Raw genomic sequence first — 27,182 nt, 5'->3', positions numbered from 1 at the left:
CTGTTAATTTATTTTCAAATTTCTTTATATTATCATTAACTTCATTCTTTAATTTGTTACCTGCAAATTTGAATGTAGTGTTTTTGATGTACACTTCTCACCTATTATTATGAATTATAAAACTGATTTATTCAATTTCCTTATATTATCAATAATTTCATTCTTATTCTCATTTGTAACCTGCAAATTTGATTAAGTACTTAAGGGTTTTTTATTGATCACTATTTAGCTAAATTAGTATATGGAAGTTGTATTGATGATCGCTGTAAACTGTTCCTAACCTGCAATTTTGATTGTTTTTATTATTCACTAGGTAATAGCTAAATAAGTATGTTTAAATTGAATCGTTGATTGCTGTAAACTGTAACCTGCAAATTTGTTTATGTGTTTTTTATTAATCACTATATTAGTTAAATAAGTATGTTAAAATTGAATCGTTGATTGCTTTAAAATGTAACTTGCAAATTTGTTTATGTGTTTTTTATTAATCACTATATTAGTTACTTATATAAGTATGTTAAAATTGAATCGTTGATTGCTTTAAACTGTAACTTGCAAATTTGTTTATGTGTTTCATATTAATCACTATATTAGATAAGTATGTTAAAATTGAATCGTTGATTGCTTTAAACTGTAACTTGCAAATTTGTTTATGTGTTTTTTATTAATCACTATATTAGTTAAATATGTAAATATGTTAAAATTGAATCGTTGATTGCAAATGTAACTTGCAATTTTGTTTACGTCTTCTTTAGCTTCACTATTAGCTTAATAAGTTTGTTGTTAAAATTGAATACAGATTCAAAGATTAAAATGTAGGTATGTAAATTTATTGTAAAAGGTAAAAGCCACAAAAACTGAATTGATGATTGCTGTAGTGTCAATCTGTCAAATGTCCTATGTCAATATTATGACATATGCAAGACTTAGATCAGTACACTGATAATTATTGTTGTATACCTCTGTGTTGCCGTCATAATAATTAATGTAAGATGCCTTAGGTAAAGGATAAAAATTTTTTTTTGAACTTAGTTAAAATTATAATTATTATTTTTATATTTTTTTTTATATTATTATTAGTAATATAAGTATTGTTCATTTATTTATATTTCAATAAATTAAAAGTATTAGTAGTATTTCTTGTATTTATATAATCTATATTTTAAAGTTGTCTAGTTTATTTAATATTTGTTAATTGTTTTCCCTTAGTGTTAGTACCTATACCTTAGTTATTATTTTCATATTATTACATTGCACATTCATTCTTTTCTTTTTACTTATTTATTTGTGTATTTTTTGTACTTTTTTATTTGTTCTCATCTATTATTTAAAATATATTACTTTTCTACAGAAATGTCTCGGAGCGATATTTCAGATTTTAATGATTGTCTATCTAGTATCTCATCACAGTGTTCGTTCAGTGATGATAGTTTTCATAGCGTTTCTGCAGAACCTTTGGACGTTACTCTCTCTGCTTATTTTTGCGACGTACCTAAACATTTAAATGTTATTCATATGAACGCTCAAAGCATCCCTGCTCATTTTCCGGATATGCTGGCGTCATTCGTGTCGAATAATATTCACGCAATACTTGTGTCTGAGACATGGCTTAAGCCATGTCTTCCTTCATCTTCCTACTCCCTTCCCGGATTTAACTTAATTCGTAATGACCGAATCGGGAAAGGTGGCGGTGGTGTGGCCATATACCTTCGCTCACACTTGCCTTATAAAATTGTAAGTACTTCTCCCCAGCCTCCACCTTTAAATACAGCAGAACATCTTCTCTTAGAACTGGATCTTTCTCCCTCAAAAATTTTACTTGGTGTATTTTACAGCCCTTCCCTTTTAGTAGACTACTTTGCATCTTTAGAAAATACGCTTGAAAACTACTTACCGATTTACAAACATGTTATTTTTATGGGGGACTTTAATACGTGTCTTCTGAAACGTGACCACCGTTCCAACAAATTTCTTGGCCTTGTTAACTCGTTTAACCTTCATGTTCTTTCCCAAAATGCTACTCACTTTATGCCTGGTTGCATCCCTTCTCTGTTAGATCTCATGATAGTCTCCTCTCCCGAATTTGTTGCGAAGTTTGATCAATGTCCTGCTGATGCATTTTCCTGTCATGAACTAATTTACTTGTCCTATAAATTACGTCCACCAAAACTTCGACCATCTGTCCTGTTGCTACGTAATTTTGGTGGAATTAATCAGGAGAACCTCTTGTCTGATGCCAGACAAATGAGCTGGTCAGATGTTTTTGAAGCTGAATCAATTGATGCTAAAGTGGGTATATTCAATAGCATCATTACTCATTTATACGATAAGCATGCACCGCTAAGGCGCGTTAAAAAGAAACATCTGCCTGCGCCGTGGCTCACCAAGGATATTGTTGCTATTATGAATCAGAAAAACCGAGCGAAGTCAAAACTGAAGTCCGCAAAAACTGATGCAGCCAAATTGAAGTATAAGAATATCAGGAATCGGTGTAACATGTTGTGTAGAGATGCACAACGACGCCATATCCATAAATCTATTGACAGTGGTGACACTGCAAAAACATGGAAATTTCTTAGAACCTTAGGTGTTGGAAAATCAGAAACCAATCTCCCGCATAATGTTAACATCGATTCTTTAAATCAACACTTCTCTTCTTCTTCTACCTCCTTCGATGACAAGTTAATTCATCGTACCTTAGCTTATCTTTCATCACTTCCAACACCTCAATTCCCATCATTCGTCTTTAATCAATTCACCGACTGTGATATTAAGAAGAACGTTCTGTCCATATCTTCTAATGCGGTCGGAAGTGATCTTATCTGTCGTAGTATGATCATTCCCATCCTTGATATTATTTCTCCTATCCTCACCCATATTTTAAATTATAGCGTAACTACGTGCAGTTTTCCTGACCTTTGGAAAGCTGCTCAAATTATACCTCTTCCAAAAAAAAATAATCCCAGTAATCCCACTGATTTCCGCCCTATTTCCATTTTACCCTTCCTCTCCAAAGTCCTAGAACGCTTGATACATCAACAACTTACCACCTTTCTGAACAAAAACAGCGTCCTTAGTCCTTTCCAATCCGGTTTCCGTCCTGGTCACAGTACTACGACAGCGTTGGTTAAGGTTACCGACGACATCAGATCAGGTATGGACAATAAGCAGCTAACCGTATTAACTCTTTTAGACTTTAGTAATGCTTTTAATAGTGTCAATCATAGAGTATTGTTAGGTCTGCTTCGTTCAATTAATATATCTCCAGAGGTGATTGATTGGTTTCAAAGTTACCTGCGTGGACGGCGACAGCGCATTATAGTTGATGATAAAATATCATCCTGGTCATCCATTACTGATGGTGTCCCGCAGGGTGGCGTGTTGTCTCCTCTTCTTTTTGCGATATTTATAAACTCTATCACAAGTAATTTAACTTCTCTCTACCACATTTACGCCGATGACTTGCAAATATACACTCAATCAAGCCTCGAAGATATATCACATGCTATAGCCTCAACTAATGCTGATTTAGCCAGGATTGTTGAATGGAGCACAAACTATGGCCTTACCATTAATCCATCTAAGAGTCAGGTCATCATCATTGGTAGCCCCCGTCTCATCTCAAGGCTTGACTGGGAGAACCTCACACCTATTTCTATTGATGGCATTGTTATACCTTTTAGCAAAACTGTTAAAAACCTTGGTGTGTACCTTGATACAACTTTATCTTGGCGTGATCACATAAAAGAGGTGAGTCGTAGGGTTTATGCTTCATCTTGCTCGCTAAGGCGTTTGCGTAACTTCTTGCCATTCTCCACGAAAATCATACTGGCACAATCCCTTCTTTTGCCTATTATCGATTACGCTGACGCTTGCTGTTCGGATCTTACGCAGGAGCTTTTAAATAAACTGGAGCGTCTGCAAAACTTTTGTATACGTTTCATTTTTGGGCTTCGGAAGTACGATCATGTTTCGTATTTTAGAAAAAAACTCAAGTGGCTGCCAATCCGATCTCGTCGTAATATACATTTTCTCCGTCTTTTGTATCAAGTACTTTTTGACCCTAAATCGCCTTCATACCTTAAGAATAACTTTGAATTCCTCCAGAATGAAACTTATACTCTACGGTCGAAAGAAAGACTCACACTGCGTGTGGCTACTCAAAAAACTGATTTCTTAAGTTATTCATTTGCTTCAACCGCTGTAAGATTGTGGAACTCTTTACCTGTGGATATAAGACGTGCACAATCTTTGACTTCTTTTAAACGTCTAATACATAAATATTATTTAGATCTGGAATATGGCTCTGAGTAGTGACCTTAATACTTTAAGTAATTAATAACTATTAACTATATTTTTATATGTGTATGTTTATCATTTAGTAGGTATATATTATTATGTAATTATTAAGTAATATGTATGTTTGTAAAATATTGTTTAGTTTTTAAAATAAGATTTTGATGCCTCCCTTTATACAGCAAACACTTGTCCTTTGCCTAAGGGGTCGCCTGGTAGAGATCACTCTGAAGTGATAAGGCCGCCCCGTTACACATATTAAGCTGTAACATTGTGACTTATTAGGTATATACTTTTATATTTTATAAAAACAATGTGTGTAATGAAGTGTCAAATAAAAAAATAAATAAATAAATAAAAAACTTACCTTAAAATAATCATCGCCGTGTTTGATTTTCTTCCCATTCATGTTAATACTGTAGTTGTAATACTTTGAGTTCATAATAAGGCCGCCCCATTCACGCCAGCCAGGTGGTATGTAGGAACCGTTGTATTTGTTCAGATATTTTCCGAAATAACCTGTGAACAAAATATAAATTTTTATCAACATGATGATATATTAAGAATAATATAATAATATCCACTAAATTAAACGATGTTTGTCTGTTAAATTTGATCTGGTTTTTTTTCATTATTAGTAGATAACTACAATATTGAAAAAAAGTTAAGAAAGAATCATGTTCGGAATATATATAAAAGTTAAAACCACAATAAGAAGACCTCTCCACAGGCTAATTCTATCCATAATATAATCCAACGTTACCAAAACATAATAGAAGTATATAAAATCATATCATTATTTGGCACCATAACTCATTTATATGATCGGCGTCCCGTATCCAAATTTTGAGAAGACCTTTAACCTCATTAAGACCAGATATTTATCGGTCCCAGGGCAGGGAGCTTTGCTCCTATTTCACGGAGGACTCTGGAATTTCATTTCGCCCGACCTTAATCTCTTCACGGACGTTGACTGAAATCTCTCACCCCCTTTATGACCGCTCGAAATGCTTGCATTGCTTTTCGCTGCTTAATTGAAAAAATGCTAAATTGATTAAAGAGAGACACTTTATCTCTGACGATTTTATTGTTTTTATTTTTGTGTTAAAAGGAATTAAGTAGATAATGGATGAAAAATTTAATAGAATTTAAATAAAATTAATACATATAAAATAATCTTTAAGTCGGCACTTATTGATAACAGAGAATGGAAAATAATAAATTTTAGAAAAATGTAACAGTGCACGAAAAATATTTAACTAATAAAAGTTCTTTAAATATTTTCATACGTCGGAGAAAGTACCACATTCTAACAGAACTAAGTTGTTAAAGTGAAACGCTTTTATATTGAAAACTTCTAACGATACTCAGAGTGAGCGGTCAATATCCAAATCTCATTTTAAATATTGATCCAAATCAAATCCTAATCTGCACATAAATAATGTCGCCTTTTGCGATGTTCATTTCATAGAGTATCTCGCATATAATAATGTAACTTTATTCTACAAATAATAATAATAAGTCCAAATAAATACCTTCCGAAAATATCATATTATCTGGAGTAGCTAGTTAAAAATTGTATCTTAAATTGTAACCTACATCCAATTTTATTTTATTTTAACGAGCCAACACAGTGCTTAACCCACATCGTTGTTAAAAACTCAAAAATTTCGAGCAGTAAGTGACACCATTTCTTCGTTCCGTTGTCATTCACAACGTAACGAGCTCACCTTAGCCCCTGGCACTTTCCTGGCGCAATCTTTGTTACCTCATAATTTATTATTTTAATTAAATCCTTTTAAACTGTTCGCCTTCAGATCCATTCACTATCTATAGATGGAAAATTTCAATAGAGTTTAATTAATTGTGGTTTTAATTAATGTTCAAATCATTTTTTACCCCAACTGTTAGCAATTTAACCCGTTGAAAGGAATTCTATACAAAACAATTCATAATAAGCCACTAGACATCTAGAGCAGGCTCCAAGGAGATGTTCGTTTGCAAAAATAGCGGACCTAAATCTGACTTCTGATATATATTGTATAGATCCCAGACATCCTATAGACAGATGTTGCCAACCAGTTTTGTGGTCCCCCTCCCCCCACCCCGGTAATTAAATATGGCATACAAAGAAAAAAATAAAAATTTCCAAAACATGCCGTGTGGGGTATCAAATGAAAGAGCTTATTGAGTAGATCACGAATATATAGCATACTATAACATTTCTTACACTTTCTCTAAGATTTTTTAGAAAATTTACGAAAATGCTCCATTTTTGAGTTAACTTTAAACCACTATAGATTGAAAACTCATGAATATATTTTTTAAATTATTATTTTAAATAATTAACAATAGAGAGTCCGGTCTAATCAATAAATCTTAAATTATTACAATAATGTATAATAAAATATGAGGTTTCTTAATAACTTGACGTCTGATTTGTTAAACGTTTGATATGCACGGAAATGTCCTGAAGCAAATGCATAAACTAGTTCGATTTTATCTATGGCCTCCACTCAACAGCTTTAAGTTATTTCACAGGCCAACAACTTACTAATTCATTTAATATTGAACGGCAATTAATCATTTCCACAGTGCTTGTTGCAGTCGCTGATGTAATTTACGGTCTCTTAGAGATGATAATAGATTTTAAATGCTATGTTATTTTGAGCGCTTAGAGTTACCTTTACATTGTAGTTGAAATACTATTATTGTGATAACGTTGTATTGCTAGCATTCTTGACCTACATCGGTCCTAATAAAGGCGTCCTTGGAACATTAATCATCTTCAATAATATTTATCACTGCGACTACCTACATCGCTAAAGCTGTCACTATTTAATTATTAATGTCGTTTTATTAAATGCCTCGTAATTATTTAAATTAAATTTTAATTTAACTTTATCAGGGGTATCTCAATTTAACAATATTCCCGGAACTGTTTCTTCGATTTGTTGATCTTTATTTAAATTGAATATTATATTTCTGCACTCAACAGTAGCACAAATTAGTAGATATAGTTCGTACTAATTAACGTTTCATATTTACGACAAGTCTGTTTTGGTTTTTAACGAACAAAAAAAACACTTTTTGCTTTACAAATGTTATATCTATACAGTATCTCATACATTAATTGATTGGCAAGATAATAATTGTACAGTAAAATAACTAGTTGGTACATATCCTGGTGAGTCAATCGTAATAAATATGTCAATGGTTCGCCACTTATCTTTACATTTAAGCGAACGTGATGTCACGCAACACTGCTTAATTTACACAATCACTTTCAGACTATGGTAGGTCTAATTCTAGTATTTAATGAGTCAACAATAGAGCTAAATTCTGTAAACTGCGACTGCTTTGTGTACTGCGACTTCGTGCGATTGTAGAACACTTATTAATCAAACTTTGTATAATGTAACCTAACAATCTCAATATCATTAGTAAAATAGGGTAGGTGCCTTACTAATTTATTATTGGATTACTACAATAATAAGTTTAAAAATTAAGCCTAAAAGATTTGTTCTTCTATTCATTTGCATTAAAGCCTATCCAAGTTCGTGCAAACACACCTCGTTTTATTTACTTCTAAAGTTGCTTTGTTATATTATTCTAAGCATTATACTAAAACATTCCAAAATGAAATGAAAAGTGATTTCCATAATAGCTTGAATCGAATGGTTCATTGACAAAACTTATGAATGGTGTGCGCAGAGGCAGCGAGGCGCCGCGCCGCCCACACTCAGGCACGAGCGGAAGCAATTAAACCTACGAAGGTACAAATTAAGAATCACCTATTATTGGAACGTGTTTCTGAGAACAGTTTTTCTAACTTATTTATTTAATAACAATAGTCGTCAACCTCCTACACTAGTTTTTGCAGATTTGTATTTAGATCTGAAATCAGTTGTACGGCTTCCAAGAGCATGTAGCATTCATTTTGATTGTGTGAAAATATCGCACAGAATACAATAGTCATATGTAGATATATGAGGGTATGTTATGAGTTGAGAAACTTACAACATGATGATTTTATAACATCAGCCTCTCCTAATATGAAAACTGTATGATTTATTCAGTGAATTCAGCTAGTAGTTAAGCTTAATTTAATTTACAAGCATGTTATGAATGTAATTTAACGAGGTGGTGAAGTGGCACGTGCGACACCCACACGAGCCAAGCGGAAGTGCCGTCCGCTTTGAACATCTACCCGCAAACTGGCTACCGAAATACGAGCTAAGAGCTATAAGCTTTAAGCGTACCTATATAATATGTTTATAAGCAAATATATTTGGCAAAAAATTATGTAAACTTTTTATATTCTGAGCGTGAGAATACATGTAACATGCGTAATTATTTGCTGGTATGATTGAATCGTTCATACGTGTACATATTATCTTAATTTTTGAAGATTTAATTTAAAGCTAACATCCAGAGCTTTTTTCATTATAAATCAATGAAAATGTTGACTCTATTTTATTCTATCCTTTTATTATTTAATTGACGTTAAACATTATTTTCCTATCGGAACTGGGATTTGGAAAGTGGGGAAGACAAAAGAAGAATATTCTGAAATTTATATTTTTTAAGACTTTCATTCGCATATATAAAATGTTGTACTAACAATGGACCACAATATAAATTCAAGTATTTGCGTGACCCACGTGGGCGTTCCACACTAACTGCCGATTATACAAATCTATGAATTATTTAACAGTGTCCGATGTCGCAAGCTAACGCTAGAGCAACGCTATAAATCTGTAAGTACAATAAATATTTATTGGAATTATACACTATCGCATTATTTACTTCTTATAAACGTTCTTATATAGTATTTTATGTGCAACAACGACAATTAGTCTCAAAGTAATGGTGCAAATCGTTTGAACTGTACAAATAAACATCTACACATAGATTTTAGAAGACAGACAATAATTTTGAACTTATAGCTTTTCTTGGAAAGTCTTTCTATAATAATATGTTAAGATATTGTTTACAAGAGAAATAGGCTATCACTATAATGCAACTATCATTATTCACATTACAATGTGTACCATTCGAGAAAGCTGTTATCACTTTATCAAGCCAGATGTTTTCTGAGAAATCACCACAAATACATTATTAACGCTTGCTATATTCTGTAACACAAAATTATGTGAATAAATTTTCTACTTGGATTATAACATGACTTTAAGTATACATGTAGTTGCAAAAATAGAATTATTATTAGACTAAGCATGGTGTTGTATGAAGATACAATATAGTAAAATAAGCTGATAAGATTAACAACAATATTCTATAATTTTTTTGTGAATGTATGCATAATGCATCTGCCCTTCACCTTACATGGGGACATGGGACTACACTTTTGTAAACTTGGTTAAGTGACTACCTACACAAAACAATGTATCTGAAAACACTACCAGTGAAACAAATCAATTCCCGAAGTTTTAGGAATCCAGATGTTTATCAAAACATTCCGTGATATTTTTTTAGCTTATTTGAATGGCAATGACCAAAAATAAACTAACGAGCTGCTATCGACAGTGGGTGGGCACCGTAACAAGATCCAGTCAAGGACGTCTATTGACAACTTAATTAGGAACACAATGCTCACCAATAATAGCTGTGATAATTTTAATGCGATCAATAATATTCGTCTAACAATTTATACAATATCACAAAATATACCCAAGGAATGGAAATCCTCCGGTTTTGGGAATACCGCTTGCTAAATAAAATAAACAACACAGACTATACCTATACTAATTTATACTTAGGTTTAATAATAATAATCAACGACAGACCAATTATCAAGACAATTTTAATTTGGAAAATTGCAGAAAAATGTATACACGCACGGCGTTATGAACCAACCCCGATTCGTGGTCATCCATTTATGTGGATTAATATTTATTTAGAAAATCGCCAAAACTCAATATTTAGTCATGTAACATGTTGTTTTAAATTGTAAAAACCTTTTTTTTATTTACTCGTAATTGACACCACGTTTCGCCATAACCACACAATGCCAATTTCAAACTGTGGTTTCAAACATCATCAGTAATAAGCAACCGCACCACTGAAATATGTTTGACATTTTAGTGCTTTACATTATAAATGACTTCCGTTTAAGTCATTATAATTCAGAACAGTTTAATTTACAAGTACCACATTTAGGAATGTTGGAATTTATGAACTGACTCAAAATATACGGATAACAAATAAATCTTTCAATGAGAATGTAATACTAATAAATCAATGATTCTGTTTTTTTTTTTCTGATTCTTATATTACACACCCACAAACAACCTACGTAGTAAGCACTATCTCAAATTTTTTCGGGGTATTTCGCTATCAGTAATCATATAAGTATATTGTTACCTACTTATAAGAAACTAATAGTAATTTAATTTATATTAAAAAAAATTAACAAATTAAGACTAACACAAATATTAAATCCTAGCCCCTTATCCCAGACTAACCGGGGAAAAAAAATAAGTATATTATAATTTATAACTTTTCTGTTGACGAAAGCAATGTTCAATTGGTCCACTATAAATCAAAAGCTCATTTAATTTCATACAAGTACCTACCTACATAAACACAAAGCCTTCCTCTTTATAAAATTAGCGTAGACAAAGTTTGATAAACTTATCAACAAAGTTCTTTGTGATTAGTTAGTACCTAGAGCCAAAGCATAAAGTCATATACAGAACTCTACATCTATCCGGTCACTATGTTTTAATTTACTTTAACTAAACTACAATAACCGTATAATTTTTGTGGCGTTTCTTATTGATTATAAAATTTACAAACCTCCATTTCTAAAACCCTTTTAAAAATTATATTCTCGTCTACTCACATAACATTATGTTAAAGAAATAATCGTAAATAAATTTACATTGCAGGCATTTATAATATATTGCCCAGTTCTATTAGACGAATACCTTTATATTGGACGTGAGTAGGCGGGCTCGTTCATTCATTTGCTCTAATGAATGAACAAATTATAAAATCAAACTGGGAGTCATTTACATTTTATTGCTGTAATGAAATTTCATAAAAATCAACGTTGAGATATGATATTTAATGAAGCAGGTTAACCCACACATACTAACTTGTGAGTTCTATTATATGAAGTAAGGGCCGAAGCGGAGAGTTGTTAAAATAACTGGATTTACCTACATCTTTGTGACTTTAGTGTGAATGTGTGTAGTCCCGTGTTGTATGCCCCGTGTGGTATGTCCCTAGTAGAGATGCACCGAATATTCGGTTCCTATCCGGTATCTGGCTTATCCGGCCCTTTAATACTATCCGGCCGGATACCGGATGGTAATGTACTATCTGGCCGGATACCGGATAGTAAAATTGGTAGATTTTATAAATAGAATCGAAATAAAGACAGTTGTAATTGAAGCTTTTTATTATTTTTAACGAAATTTTTTTTCACTGACACGATAAAAGTGTCTCTACCAAGAACTGTGACCGCGCGAACGTTCACTACAAAACAAGTCAAAACCTGCACTGCACAGGCGGCGTGCCGGTGCGCGACACGCACCTACGAAACTCAAAATGCCGTCAGCCGAATATTCGGCGGCCGGATACCGAACATTCGGCTGGTGGTCAGGCCGAACATCCGGTATCTGGTATCCGGCCAAACAACTATTCGTTGCATCTCTAGTCCCTAGTATGGGGGCAGATGACTAGTTAATCCGATATTATTTACAAACACGTAGGTGAATAATGTTTAATAACATGCTGTAATTTTCAACAAATGTAACCCAGAAGATAAATTAAGCACACACAACTTGGGAATTGGTGGAATTAAAAAACCAGTTTATGTTTCAGAACATTTAACCCCAGCCAACAAAATTCTCCATGCATCTGCTAGAATAAAAGCAAAAGAAGTGAGATATCAATTTGTTTGGGTTCGGAACGGCAAAATATATGTGCGTAAAAACGAAACTAGTCAAGCATTACAAATCCGATGTTTAGACAGTATAAAACTGATGACATAGTCTCTTTTTCTTTATCCCCAGTGAATGTTGCGGTTCTTATTTAAATTTACAATTATGATTACCCTATATTATCAGAATGTTAGAGGATTGAGAACTAAAACTAACGACCTATATAAAAATATTCTGTTAAACTCATACGATGTTATTGTTTTAAGTGAAACGTGGCTTAATTCTGGCATTTCTAGCAGTGAGATATTCGATTCCCGGTATGTTGTTTATCGTAGAGACCGTATTTGTAACAAAAAAACTAAGTTGGATGGAGGTGGCGTCCTAATAGCAGTAGCTCGGAAAATACAATCTTCCAGATTATTTAAATACGAAAGTGAATATGAGGATCTTTGGGTGAATATTACTTGTGTTATTAACGGTGTGACAAAAAACATACCTATTTGTGCTATTTATCTTCCGCCTCCAACCAACTACAATGCCCTTGACAAATTTATTTATAATGCTAATAATCTACTAGAACATATGGAAAATGTAATAATACTAGGTGATTTTAACCTAGGTAATATAGAATGGGCCTATGGTCAAGGCGGTACTTGTGGAATGGTTCCTGTTGCATGTCACGGTCGTGTGGAGTGTGCTTTGGTCGATTTTATCAACTTAAATAACCTTGAGCAAATAAACAATATTACAAATCAAAATGGAAAAATATTAGATTTAGCCCTAACTAATGTTCCTCGTTTTAAGATATCTACTGCGATTGATATATTGACCAAACCTGATCCCCATCATCCGTGTTTATTTCTGAGTCTGGTATCTGAAGCACCTTCCACACTAAGATGTGATGACTACGTTAGCTATAACTTTTTTAAAGCCGATTATGATTGTAGTGTGCGGGAATTGGAGAATATTGATTGGTGCTCCAAATTCGCTAAATTCGTTGATATTAATGATAAGTTAGGGGCATTTTACGACATTATGCGAAGTGTAATTGATAACCATGTGCCTAAGAGTAAAATGAAGAAAAGTAAATACCCTCCCTGGTTTACGTCCGCCCTAATTCACGTTATCAAAGATAAGGAAAAAATGAGACTCAAGTATAAGAAATATAAAAATCCCCGCGATTTGTTTGAATTTAGTATATTACGTGAACGTTCCCATAAATTAATTGCACAGTGTCATCAAAATTATAAGTTAAAGATCGAAAATGCAATCTCGAAGGATAGTAAAGCTTTCTGGAAGTTTATAAATAGTAAACGGAACAATCCGACATCTTCCATACCTTCTGTTGTGTGCCTAAATGACAAAATCGCGACTAACGGCCCTGATATAGCTAATCTTTTTGCATTGCATTTTTCTTCTATATATTCTGAACCCTTATCAAATATTTGTGTTCAGAATAGAGAAGCCGCTTGGGATTCTTGTGCAAAGGTTATTGTATCAAAAAAAGAGGTTCTTCTCAAGTTGAAACAACTTGATATAAATAAGGGTGCTGGTCCAGATCAAATTCCTCCTGTATTTCTTAAACGCGCCGCTGTCGCAATTGCCTCCCCTCTCGCTATAATTATTAATGAGTCACTTAAACAAGGTATATTTCCTGAATATTGGAAAACCTCTATAATTGTGCCCGTACACAAGAAAGGCGACCTAGGTGCAGTCAGTAATTACAGGCCCATAACTATCTTATCTTCTTTATCAAAGGTGTTTGAATCGTTGATTTGTCCAGTTTTGACTCGATATTTAGATAAATTTATAACTTCACATCAACATGGCTTTAGGAAGGGTCACTCAGTGCAAACTAACCTTGTTAAGTTTTTGTCTGACCTGACGCATGTGATGGACATCGGTAACCAAATGGACGTAGTCTACACAGACTTCAGTAGCGCATTTGACAAGGTGGATCATCTGACTTTAATCACAAAATTAAAAAACTATGGTATATCGGGTCCTATTTTACAATGGATTGCATCTTACTTGTATAAAAGGAATCAAGAAGTTGTTGTAAAAGGTTTCAGATCTAAAGTGTTTACTGCTACATCTGGTGTTCCCCAGGGATCTCATCTGGGTCCACTTCTGTTCGTTGCTTACATCAATGACATCTGTGACTCTATCAAACACTGCAGTTATGCACTTTTCGCTGATGACCTAAAAATTTACAAAACTGACAGCTTGGCGGATGTAGCTGCTATCCAGAATGATTTAGACAATATAGGTCAGTGGTGTAAAAATAATAATATGATAATTAACTCTAATAAGTGTTCATTCATTCGATTTACAAGGAAAAAAGTACCATTTAATTCGACTTACAGTATCGACAATGTTCCTCTTCTTCACCAGCATGAAATTGTCGACCTGGGTTGTAACTTTGGATAGTAAACTCAAACTTACATCTCATCTTGATATAATAATTAAGAAAGCTGCAAGGATGACTGGGTTTATTAAAAGAAATGCTACATCCTTTAAAGCATCAACAAAAATTGCCTTATATAATGCACTCGTACGGAGTCACCTCGAGTTTGCATGTGTTGTGTGGAATCCCCATCACGCCGTGCACTCGCAGCGCATAGAATCCATACAGCGATCGTTCACTAGGCATTTGGCTTTTACCTCCCCAGGTATCTCACATCGTTGTCCGTATGCTGAGCGCTTACATTACTTCAAAATGATGACGTTAAGAGATCGCCGTAAATTACACGACTTGGTATTTCTTTTTAACTGTGTAAATGGTTTAACTACCTGTGAGGATATTGTTTCTGGTATCACTTTTCGAATCCCGTCTAATTTACCCAGAAAACCGATTAGTAATCTCTTTGATTTACCAGTGAGCCGAACTAATTTAGTACGTCAAGCACCATTGCCTCGTATGTGTGCAGCATATAACCAATTTGTCACTTCTATACCGGACCTTGATATATTCTTTGGATCTCTTGCACAATACAAACATAAAATTATTAATTGCTTGATTAATAATAATTTGTAAAACGATTAATAATAATTTTATAAATACTTAATTATAGATAACACTAATAAAAAATAAATATTTATATTGTAATGTAATTAATTATCTGTTATGTTCATAAATAATTCTATTTAATTTATAAATGCTGTGTACACCTTTTATTGATAAGTACATAATATTAATTAATTAATAATGTTAATTATATCAATGTCAAATGTATTTATTGTTGGTGTGCCTAATTAAAATAAATAAATAAATAAATAAATTTGAAAATAGAAAAACACAATATTTTAAACTGGATCGGAAATTTTACTTAATAATAATATGTATTATATTTATGTATGTAAGACTCAAAAAATATAAATTTCCTCTTCCAATCGTTATTATAACAATATTTTAAACAATAAAGAAAGTTGAATCCAGTGGGCGCGCAGTCGAAGTAAATTAACGCCTGTCCGGTTTTAATCAGGATATCCAGGCAAAACATTAACACAACCGCAATTGAAACAAATGACACTTAGGAAAATTACAATAAAAAATCTTCGAACGACGCTCGTAATTATGAAAAAGTAGAATTAGATTCAATTAGTGACCTCTTCGTCCTAATAGACTCTTCCTTGTCTCTTTAATGAATGGAGGCGCGCAGTTTGGAAGTTTTATTGTCTTTAATTGGATTACGATATTTTCTAATTTGCTGCCCAATTTAAAATACTCGTACAATTTAATGATGAACAACAAACATAATAAAGAACATCTTACAACATACAAGATATATATTTAAGGGATATATATCTACATGATACAACATAATATGACAACACTCGCAAAGTCATTATTTTTACAGCAGTTTCGTCGTGTCAACAAATGTGTTCAGATTATCTTTTTACAAGTTCACGGCAAGCTGTACTTAAAATAAAGCTTTCATTACAAATCTCTATGAAAGACTAACGAGAGCGATATTTTTATCGCTGCGACGCGACTCATTCAGTGCAATGGTTTGTGAAAAGAAACATGCATCGTGACTCACATTCCAATTTCGAGGGATTTGTATGGATTTACTGGCGTTTAGAAGTTTTATTTTCGTTGAAGTTTACACAAAAAACGTGTGCTTTTTCTATTTGGGTATTATTTTCAAAAAGTTTCTTGCATGGATGTGTTGTTATATATTTTTAAATGGTTACTTTAAATTTAAATATACCGTTCATGATACATTAGATACTTAACATTTTTTGTATGATTAACATTATGTGGAATATTTTAAGTACCTATGGCTACCTAAAGGTGTTTTAACTTTTAGTTTGCCCATATATAATATATTTTATTAGCTGAGTCTTATCTTTAATTCTTTAAAGAAGCGATTTTATTAGGAATTCCTAATGATCGATATGTGACCTATTCGCCTACAACCTTTCCGCAGGGCCACTTAACGACGCGCCCTACGCAACTTACAAATCAGCTATTACGAAATGTTTTTCTTATAGTTTAGAGCTTAACAAATCAATATTTGAGTTTTATGGATATTTATAAAGGAAAACATTTTTAAAATATATCTTATAATTGTATCTTTATGTTATTGTTATACTGTATACAATATCTATCGTTGTATATAGGGAAACATGTTTATAAGATGAAGGTATGTATTATATAAAAAATCGTAAACAGGCTTAGATTTTATAATTCTTCTGAGAATTCAGATGAATATTCGATAAGATCAACAGACCCTCCTATCCACGAAAGTATATGGAATGGACATCTAGACTGCATACTTGTTCATAAACATATCAACCCTAAACCATTACCATATCTACAAAGTTATACTCAAACGCTTATCAGGGTCGAACGTACTTGCTATCAGTAACCGCTTACTAAAGTAGAGATGCTTTCACGTCAAGGCTGCTTTACTGGTATGACAGAGAAAGCGGTTTGGTCTTCTAATAGCCACTAATGTTTGACCTTATGAGCTTTTGTTACTATGTGTTTTGAGGGCAATAAAATGCTGTTATTTTGACTGCTGTGATTTAAGACAGTTGGACATTTCTGGTTATAAAAACAAAACTGTATTTCTTTATAATTAAGATAAAATAATATTTAAAAGAAAGAAGTTTTAACGAAAGTGTGTATGTTGTAATATTATTGTGATCGTAATAAATAATTCATCTACTTTACCATATTATAGTCTAATTGCAGTCTTTTTGAGAGTATCTTACATTTATCAGCAATAAATAAAATATGTAAATGTAGACTATACAACTTAAATGCTTTTGAATATAATAATTTAAGAATCCTGTAATATGCCATATCAAATATCTCTTTTGTGGTTTAGCAAAGCGAAGGGAAGCGAGAGTATTATTAACTTATACAGCTTGCTACATGATTTAATGCCTAAAATTGTTCACAATATAACATAAATGTTCATTGCGTATTAGCACACGTCATGCCTTATTATCCGCCATATATTGTTGGCGTATTAATAGTAATGGACACTTGCGGCGGAGTGACATGCAACATGCGAGGTCAACATTGTACTTTGATTTGATTATATCTCGACGTGAAGCTTGATGAAAATGAATTTGTTAACATGCACATACTTTTACCAAAATGTATTGTACTTATTTACATGATTGCTATATTACCTATGTATATATGAATACTAAAAATAACTCTATTAAGATTATACCAGGGAGAAGTTCATTGAGAAAACGTTTTCTGAATACAATAAAGAATTTAGATAAAAGAAACCCTTTTGTTATTATGCAAGATTCAGTGAAAACAAATCCACCTGTCTTTAAGAATAGGATGGATAAGATGAATAAGATAGGATTAAGGATAGGATTTTTTTTGAATTTATTTCAGAAATCAACAGTTGATCAACTAAAAAGATTGATAGAATCATTGCATTTATTTGCCATAAATCAAAATGTATAAAAAAAGACTTTATTTATACATACCTTCTCAAAAATTTCCTAGAAGTTTATCATTTCGTTAAAATATTTACTTCAACTAGCTCCCGTCTGCTAAGAAGTATGTTGCACGAACGGCCTGCGGTATTTGTATTGCCAGAACAAATATTTACTTCGGAGAGGATCAAGTCTACCTCCCTAGTTTATAGAGCAGCCTGCATTTCGATCTTTATTAACTTTGTGATGCACATTAGTTTAATGTGCAGGTTACGTTGTTTATACGAACTTGATATCTTTGCTTTGATCGAAGTATGTGAGCAATATGTAGACTACAAATTTACAATACGAGTATAATATGATACCTGTATGAGGGTGTGTAATTAATATTATATCCTGCATAGGTGGTACTGGTACTACCTACTGATATAAGTAAGTAAAGCTTGACTCAGGGTCTATTTATACCCTAGGCCTAGGTGATTGCTGTTTTCAGCAAGTTCTATGTTCCATCCATATTAACAAAGAACTGGGCTTTTATTATATAATATTTCTTCGGATTCACCATTCACAAGTCCAAAAATGTTTAACACTCAACTAATAAATATACGATTGCAACAATAAGTTTATATATGCAGTTCTACTGAAACACCGGCCGTACAATATCTTAAAACAAACGTAGGATAAGTAGTAGATGAAGAAGACTTTCTATTTATATTGAATAAACTTTATTCAGATTGCAAACGACTAGACAGCACGGCGTCGTCTGCGCCCACGCATACAAGTTTACAATAACGTATACTGTTTCAACACCATTTACATAATGACACATGTCTTCATTAATTTATCAATAAATTTACAATATTTTATTACATCACATTACCCACATTTAATTTTTTACCCCTAATTAGTAGTGGGTATGAGAATTTATTAGTAGTTGGTAATTATTTTTCTGGATCTGATACAATGTGATGTAGAAAGACATCCCTGAATAATAATTTAAAACCATCAGTTGGTACCGCATATTTAAATTACAGAACTTTGTAGCTGTGTAACAGTAGTTAAGAGCTTCTTTGACTTATCCAAGTCAAAGACCAGAGAGTTTCCGTCGTATATTTACTTGAGAGTTGAGATGCTATCGTTAAAAGGTGTGCCTGACCCCTGAATAACACAAAGGCACATTAAGGACCCATTCCCTTTCCTAGTGGAGCATGACGACAAACTGTACCTTAGTAGGATAATTTTGCATAATTAAACCTAAGTCTTTGTACTACAATCGCTGAACATTTTATTAACGTTATGGAATGATGCTCTTTTGTTAAATTAAACTCTTGAATTTATCTAGCAGCTATTTATTTCCTTTTAAGTTAATATTATGTTTGTAAACAATACAAATAAATAAAACATTCAACAAATAGATTTGTTGGATTGACCACAATTTAAAAAACATTGCATTCTAACTTGCTTATGACGTCACATGGCTATAATCACTATATTCTTATAATAATAAACGTTTTAATTTTCTTCATACGTTACTTATTTTAAAATATGAATAGTTGTACGCTAGGTTGAAAATACTTGAAGGTATTTTCCTTACCTGTGTTAATTACACATTGCGCAGGTAATATATACTTAGATAAAAGGTTAACTGTTTCTAGCCAATTCAAGACAATGTAACGTAAATAACTAGCCGTCTTTACAAATGTGAACGTTATGTTTTGAACCTTGGTCCAGTAATTAAAATTAAACATTATTATATTAAATTGAAATATTACAACTTATTATTGTATAAATAACATCCTTATTATTACACTATGACGCGGCGAGTATTTTGGTTTAAATACATAACAAATTATTCTGAAAAACGTAGGTTTATTCTGAATATTAATAATTGGTCCCGATATTAATATCTGTATTGTAAACGAAGTATTTCGATGTAAATAACGTAAATATGCCATAGTACAAATTTGAATATCTCCTCCGAGCTCTACACTTGAAGAAAACCAACAAGCTCTATAAACAGCGACCCACACACTTTCATCTGTTAACGGAAGCAGCAATCTATGTGATTAGACTGAGCAAAGAATCTAAAATACTGGTCTTCCCTCATGTGTAGGCGTACCCTTCGCCCACATGCCCGCGCGGAAGGGAAAGCACAGGGCGAATTTATTATAGCTCGTTTGGAACATAAATTTACCAACTAAATGGACTCTTTAACGGCACAGTGATAAATCGTCGACACGTGCTGCTTGTCACATAGGGCAATTATTTAAATTGCACTGAATGAACAATAAAACACGAGAGAAGCTCAATACCTACTGCAAATACTAGGTAAAAGTTCATACGAAACTACACTAAAGTAACTAAGGATATTATAGTTCACAGCTCGAGTTTGAGTTACTTATGAACAGACTGCAATGGGTCCACCACCAACTATTCGTCGCGTGCCATAAATTCCTTTATCAATTTAAACAATAACCCTCCAATAAATCGCAACGTTCATTGCAAGTGATTCCTTCCGTTAGGTCCAAATCACGACTATTCATAATGTCTTCGCCGGATGGTCTATCGGTCACCCCAAATACCGGCAAGGACATTTCTATCTGAATTTATTCATTCGTGACGGCAACAGTAGGTATCGCAAGTGTGATGTGACCAAATGGCTAGCGTCCGGCGACCCACGTGCGCCCACGCCCAGCCTATGATGATATTTAAAACAAATCCAGAGACTACTGTCGGATACAATCGCGCTATTGACTTATGGGCCTTTGTAATGCGCCAGGATTAGATAACAATCGGACAAGCGTAAAGATCATGTGTCTCTTTGCACTCAGTTTTATTGTTGTGCATTTGATAGTGTTTACGGGTTTCTATTTCTTAGATTGCGAACATAAATCGATATCGTATCGTCGTACTGCAATGTGCCATTGAAATGCAATACAAGTTTAAAGTTTTGCATTTCTATCTCGGTGTTCAAAGAGAATTTGAGTAGAATTTACTTATTACCCAGAAAGTTGGAAATATATAGTTACTAGTGGTTCGCCCCGGCTTCGCCCGTGGTACATATTTCGCAATAAAAGGTAGCCTATGTCCTTTCTCGGGTATCAAAATATCTCCATACCAAATTTCATGCAAATTGGTTCAGTAGTTTAGGCGTGATTGAGTAACAGACAGACAGACAGACAGAGTTACTTTCGCATTTATAATATTAGTATGGATTATTGCATCATTAATACAAACATTGTGTTTTGGGTCACCACTTCTCGTCTACGGCTTTTTATTATATTTTATGAAGATTCTGGTATATAAAGTAGATAATAATCAAATGATACGAAGATTTCAGTGCCTATAACTTATAAGCGTAATAATGACATTAAAAAACAGATCTCCCTTGCTAGAAATGTTGGCAAAAAAGCAATTACTTTTTTATTAATATGGGTATGCTGACACAGTATTCGTCATAAACTTGCTTGCAATGCAAAAAGAAATCATTTGGTATGTTTTTGTGCGATTCCCAATGTAAGGAATGTACAAAGCGTAAGGTATTATAATACTTGTTTTAATATATTTAAGAGAGCTATCTTAACCCTGAAAGGAAATAAAATTGTATAAAATATATAATCTATACATATAATAAATCTGTAGAAGGGTCAATTCTGTACATTGAAAATATTGAAAAAATAAATAGCAGGGGGTGTTACTGGATCGATACCAAACCCAAATATGTGATTAAAAAAATTTTTGTCTGTCTGTCTGTCTGTCTGTCTGTCTGTATGTGAAGACATCACGTGAAAACTAACGGTTCGATTTCGATGAAACTTGGTATAATTATACCTTATTATCCTGGGCGTAAAATAGGATACTTTTTATCCTGGAAAAATACGTAGAAAAAAAAATAAACTAAAATTTTCAGTTTTATCCATAGACGTTGTTCTATACCGCAGTGGATTCAGCGCCGTAACATGTAGCTCCGAAAGTCGGATTTGGCTTGAACCGTTTGCGTCACACGAGAGCCGCACGATGCCACGCCTGCCACGACTCCTATATGTATAAGGACTGCGATCCGCGCCGCGCGACGCCCGCGTCCGCGTTAAAATGTAGAAGCCCTTCTGGCTAACATTGAGAAACACCATACAAAAAAAAAAAAAAAAAAAAAAGCCGCGCGACGCATAAAATTTATGAATTTTGATGCGAGCGGACGTGTCCAGTGTGGCGAGCGGTCGTTCTTATTGGAATAAAATATATTGTATGCATAATAATAATAATTAACATATTAATATTGTTTTCACCGTAAATTGGTTTATTCATTAAACTCATAATTCTCTCTGTCATCTCATTTCATTGTATTTGTAACTATACATATTATAATAAATCTGTAGAAGGGTCAATTTTGTACATTGAAAATAAGTTGAAAATATTGAAAAAATAAATACCAGGGGGTGTTACTGGATCGATACCAAACCCAAATATGTGTTTAAAATATTTTTTGTCTGTCTGTCTGTCTGTCTGTCTGTCTGCATCACGTGAAAACTAACGGTTCGATTTCGATGAAACTTGGTATAATTATACCTTATTATCCTGGGCGTATAATAGGATACTTTTTAAATAAAATACGTAGAAAAAAATTAATCTTTTCAGTTTTATCCATAGACGTTGTTCTGTAGAACCGCGAACACACGTTGCGTATTATTATAGGCCTAGCCGTATTTGGGTCCAATATATATTTATAAGATATCATTGTCAGAGTTACTCAAAATGAAGAAATAAACCATCCACGCGAAGACCGACATCCGCGCGGACGGAGTCGCGGGCGGAAGCTAGTAAATAAAACCTTAGCCTATTAAATGTATTCTCGTTAATTTTAATAATTTAGCATTATAAAATTTTAGTAAATCATTAACACGAATAAAGTTGACATTAACATAGAAGAGGTCGTAAAACCTTATATCCCAAATTAATAAGCAATAAAATGTTACAAAATGATTTGCTATAAAGGTGTTACATTCCACCGGCAGATTGGAATGTAACATGTTATGCTTTAGTGAAGCATTCTCAGGTGCTGTCAGTATCGTATATCGAATGCTTACAAGCAACGACTCTATTGATAATCAGAATCAATGTAACAACATATTACAAGGATAATACCATATAAGATTTCACTTTTAAAACTATTTATACGACCATAAATGTATACGGATGTTTTAAGTCTATTGCACGTGTTACGTAAAATATATATAGTAGAGATAAAGGGAACCATGTAGTGACTCAGTGACATGCTTTTTGTGTGTAAAACATAAATGTTAAACACTCATTTAATTACAGCTCCAGTCAGTCTCTACCACCTCTACATTCAAATATCACGAAAGCAGTTAAACATCGGTAAAATCTGTCAGTAGCTCTTCATCCTGAAACTTACAACTTATATATAGCTTGACAAAACTTCAAAGGATTATTTATGTTGTCAGCCTTCAATCTTCACGTTAGAAAATAAAACATTACAAACAACACTTACTAGGTACTGGAATAGATCCGACACATTTATGAGAGGTGAGGACTTACGGGTTGTGTATACTGAAAATATACGTGATTTTTATATGTATTTTTATGTTATCATAGCGCCATTAAGAACTACTGTTTCTGTTCTGTTCCCACAAAGTGACACACTTCATACTTCATAAAAACCCTTAATGCACACGGTATGTATTAAGTTCAACGTCAAACTTTTTTATGTACAATTTATATACAAAGGATAATGAAACTTACCAGTGCGATATCCAGCGTTTGAAAGATATGTAGCAAATGTATTAGTTTCGTGCTTGGCCTGCCACATCGGGGAAGAGCAGTTGTCATTATTTGTAAACACATTGTGGTTGTGCACGTACACTCCGGTGAGCAGTGAACTCCTGATTAAAAAAAGGAAAAATAAATGAATATAATATCTTAATATAATTGAGTAATAAAAATCAGACCAAATACCTGCTACCCCATGAAAAAAATATATAATAATATAAGTTATGATAATATTATTTGATAACTAGCTTCCGCCCGCGACTCCGTCCGCGCGGATGTCGGTCTTTGCGTGGATGGTTTATTTCTCTTTTTTGAGTAACTCGGACAATGACATCTTATAAATATCTATTGGACCCAAATACGACTAGGTCTATAATAATACGCAACGTGTGTTCGCGGTACCTACTACAGAACAACGTCTATGGATAACTGAAAAATTGAGATTAATTTTTTTTCTACGTATTTTTCCAGGATAAAAAGTATCCTATTTTACGCCCAGGATAATAAGGTATAATTATACCAAGTTTCATCGAAATCGAACCGGTAGTTTTCACGTGATGTCTTCACATACAGACAGACAGACAGACAGACAGACAGACAGACAGACAGACAGACAGACAGACAAAAATTTTTTTAATCACATATTTGGGTTTGGTATCGATCCAGTAACACCCCCTGCTAGTTATTTTTTCAATATTTTCAATGTACAGAATTGACCCTTCTACAGATTTATTATATGTATAGATACAAATACACTTGTGATGGAAATATACATATAAATACACCTACTGGATATTTGATAATACAAATACACTTGTGATGGAAATATACATATAAATACACCTACTGGATAAAAAATAAACGCACCGTGAGGGACAGCACATTGGCGTAGTAGTGTAGGCGTGACGAAACTCCGCACCGGCACTTCTTATTGCTTTCATTGTACGCGGCATAAAATTTAAACTGCCCAGTTCAACGTCTTGATCATCTGTCAGAATTAAAATGATATTAGGCTTCTTCTCGCGTGGCTGCGGGTACGGAATGAAACCACCAGTTTGCCATTTGTTAGCCGCTTTAGACTTGAATCGTGTTGTGTTTTCTCTAATAGGTGCTGAAGATCTTTCCGGAGGTTTGTTTTGCGCCTGTTTCCTTCTCTCGTATGATTTTTCAGTAGTACCTTTTGTATGCTTATCTTTCCTGGATTTATCATTTTTAAAAGGATTCGTTCTATTTAAAGATTCTTCGGACGATTCAGATCCTCTCCGTCGGTCACGTCTCACTTCATGTTCTCTTTCCCAAAATCTGCGTCGGTCACCGCGATACCTTGAGCTGTTCCGGTGCCTCAAATTTCGTCTCTCCGGCAAATCTGTTAATGTACCATTAAAGGTAGTTCGATTTCTATTATTTTCCTTATTTCTTAGCTCTCTGGCCCGTAACGAGTCATCATCCTCAAACGAATCTCTCTTTGCGGAAATTAATAAAAAATTCCATGTAAGAAGGAGTGATATTATTTTCAAATTCATGTTTGATTCAATGTGTTTAATATTACACAAATACTGAGAGTAATCCTGCGTTTTTTTTTTATTTTGTTTTACAATAAACAAATCTTCAGGTTGTTATAGATTGAAAGTACCAATAGCAAAGCTTAAATCGTAGTGCCATTTTGGGTCGCTACCTGTAACAAAGAAAATGTTTTTTTAGTAAATTTGTAACACTCAAATGCAATTTAATTAGGTTAAGTATTTCAATCTGAAATAAGTTCATACGCTATTTAGTCCCAAATTATTCGACGAGTAACTTACGTGAATGAAAAGCAAGCCAGTTGTATAACTATTTAGAAGGGTCTATGTCGAATTGCTTTTAAGAAAATTACATCTTTGAGAAAGTAAATATTTTCCTGTATTGCTTAGAAATGAGTTAGGTACCGTAGCATCTTTGCTTAATTTTTAAATCATAGGCTACCTACTAGTGTTTTGGCCCCGACCTCGTGTTCTTACTCTACAAGTTTTATAAATTTTACACGGTTTCTGTATATATTGATATTACTACTGTTTTCTCGATCTCGAAATTACTTTGCTATTGTATAATACACATTATGTTGTATTATTATTATTTAATGTATCTTTTTTAATATAAGTAATTTAATCGATAAAAATACTTTGCATTATTGCCTTACAATATTATGATATAAATACAAAATACATACGAATTTATGTATAAGAATAAGATGGTTATGAAACATAACCACCTTTGATAAATAAAAGACAACGAGATAGATTGCACTGCTAGTTCGTATACCTACCTACTACGTCTATCGCTGACCTCCAATTGATTTAAAACGCATTTATGTATTTGAAATTGAAACGCAGTTTTGTTCATCGTCTTAAATTGCTGCAATGATTGTCAACCAGTATGGTCAATTATTGTCATAAATAAATCCTATAAATTACATTCAGTCTCTGTAAATGACTGCGAAATGACTCAACCAGTGGTGTCATTAAATTTAATGTTTGGTCCTTAGATGTGCTTAGGGCATAATGAAGATGTTTTGGACAAGCCTTTTTAGTGGGTACAATTAAATTAACTTTGATAAAGCAGTTATTGCATTTTCATCATGAGTATAATTATTTATCTTGGCTTTACCAAATGCGTAAAATCATAACAGCTGCGTAGATTTCTATGTTTGTGCGGTGAAAGCACGCATATCTCGTAAACCTCGTTGAATTAGATCAAAATGCGTAATTTTAACTCAAAGTAACTTTACGCTAACAAAAACAGTTATTGCTTCAGGCACTTTCTCTGAAAGTATAAACAAATATTAGCAACGTGCCGCGAAATTGTTATTTATGTATTCCCGCCTAATGTTTAGACGATATTGGCACGTCCTATTTCCAAAGATACTAATATAACTCCTAGCGTTAGACCAAATAAACTTAAATAGTTTCGCATCACACTCCGAAGTCTGATACCCACTTTTTGGTTCTTGTAATAAATTTATTCGGGAAAAGTATTAAAAGAATGAGAAAATTTAAATTTAATTCGTTCTAAAATATACATAGAAATTTTAAAATGAATTATCTCTGCAGAAACTTAGGTTGTAACAATGTTAATGATCATTATAAATTAGAAGTTAATCACCCGCTCTCCAAAGTTTTGCCCGCTGTCAAAGAAGTTTTATGTAAATCTCCTTAACGATTTCTGGAAACCAAACTTTATCCTCCATTAATATTTGAATCGAGGAAATATTTGCCGTAATTAGTAACTTAATGTATCAGT

The 27,182-nt window shown here is 33.1% G+C and overlaps 1 protein-coding gene across 1 annotated transcript in view; it reads right to left on the bottom strand.

The window, feature by feature from the left end:
• The window catches only part of LOC123705666 (extracellular sulfatase SULF-1 homolog), a 66,120-nt gene that overhangs the window by 12,507 nt on the left and 26,431 nt on the right, over nt 1-27,182 (bottom strand). The window contains exons 2-4 of the mRNA XM_045654588.1: nt 24,774-25,581; nt 23,880-24,019; nt 4,664-4,815 (exon numbers count right to left, since the gene is read on the bottom strand). Of these exons, the coding sequence (XP_045510544.1) occupies nt 4,664-4,815; nt 23,880-24,019; nt 24,774-25,429 (948 nt within the window). The 5' untranslated portion in view covers nt 25,430-25,581. The remainder of the gene's footprint in view (nt 1-4,663; nt 4,816-23,879; nt 24,020-24,773; nt 25,582-27,182) is intronic.

The sequence above is a fragment of the Colias croceus genome, chromosome 2 (genome assembly GCF_905220415.1).
Source record: "Colias croceus chromosome 2, ilColCroc2.1".
NCBI lineage: Eukaryota > Metazoa > Arthropoda > Insecta > Lepidoptera > Pieridae > Colias > Colias croceus.
Note: the sequence above shows the minus strand (reverse complement) of the source record. Positions and strands in the feature narration are given on the sequence as shown.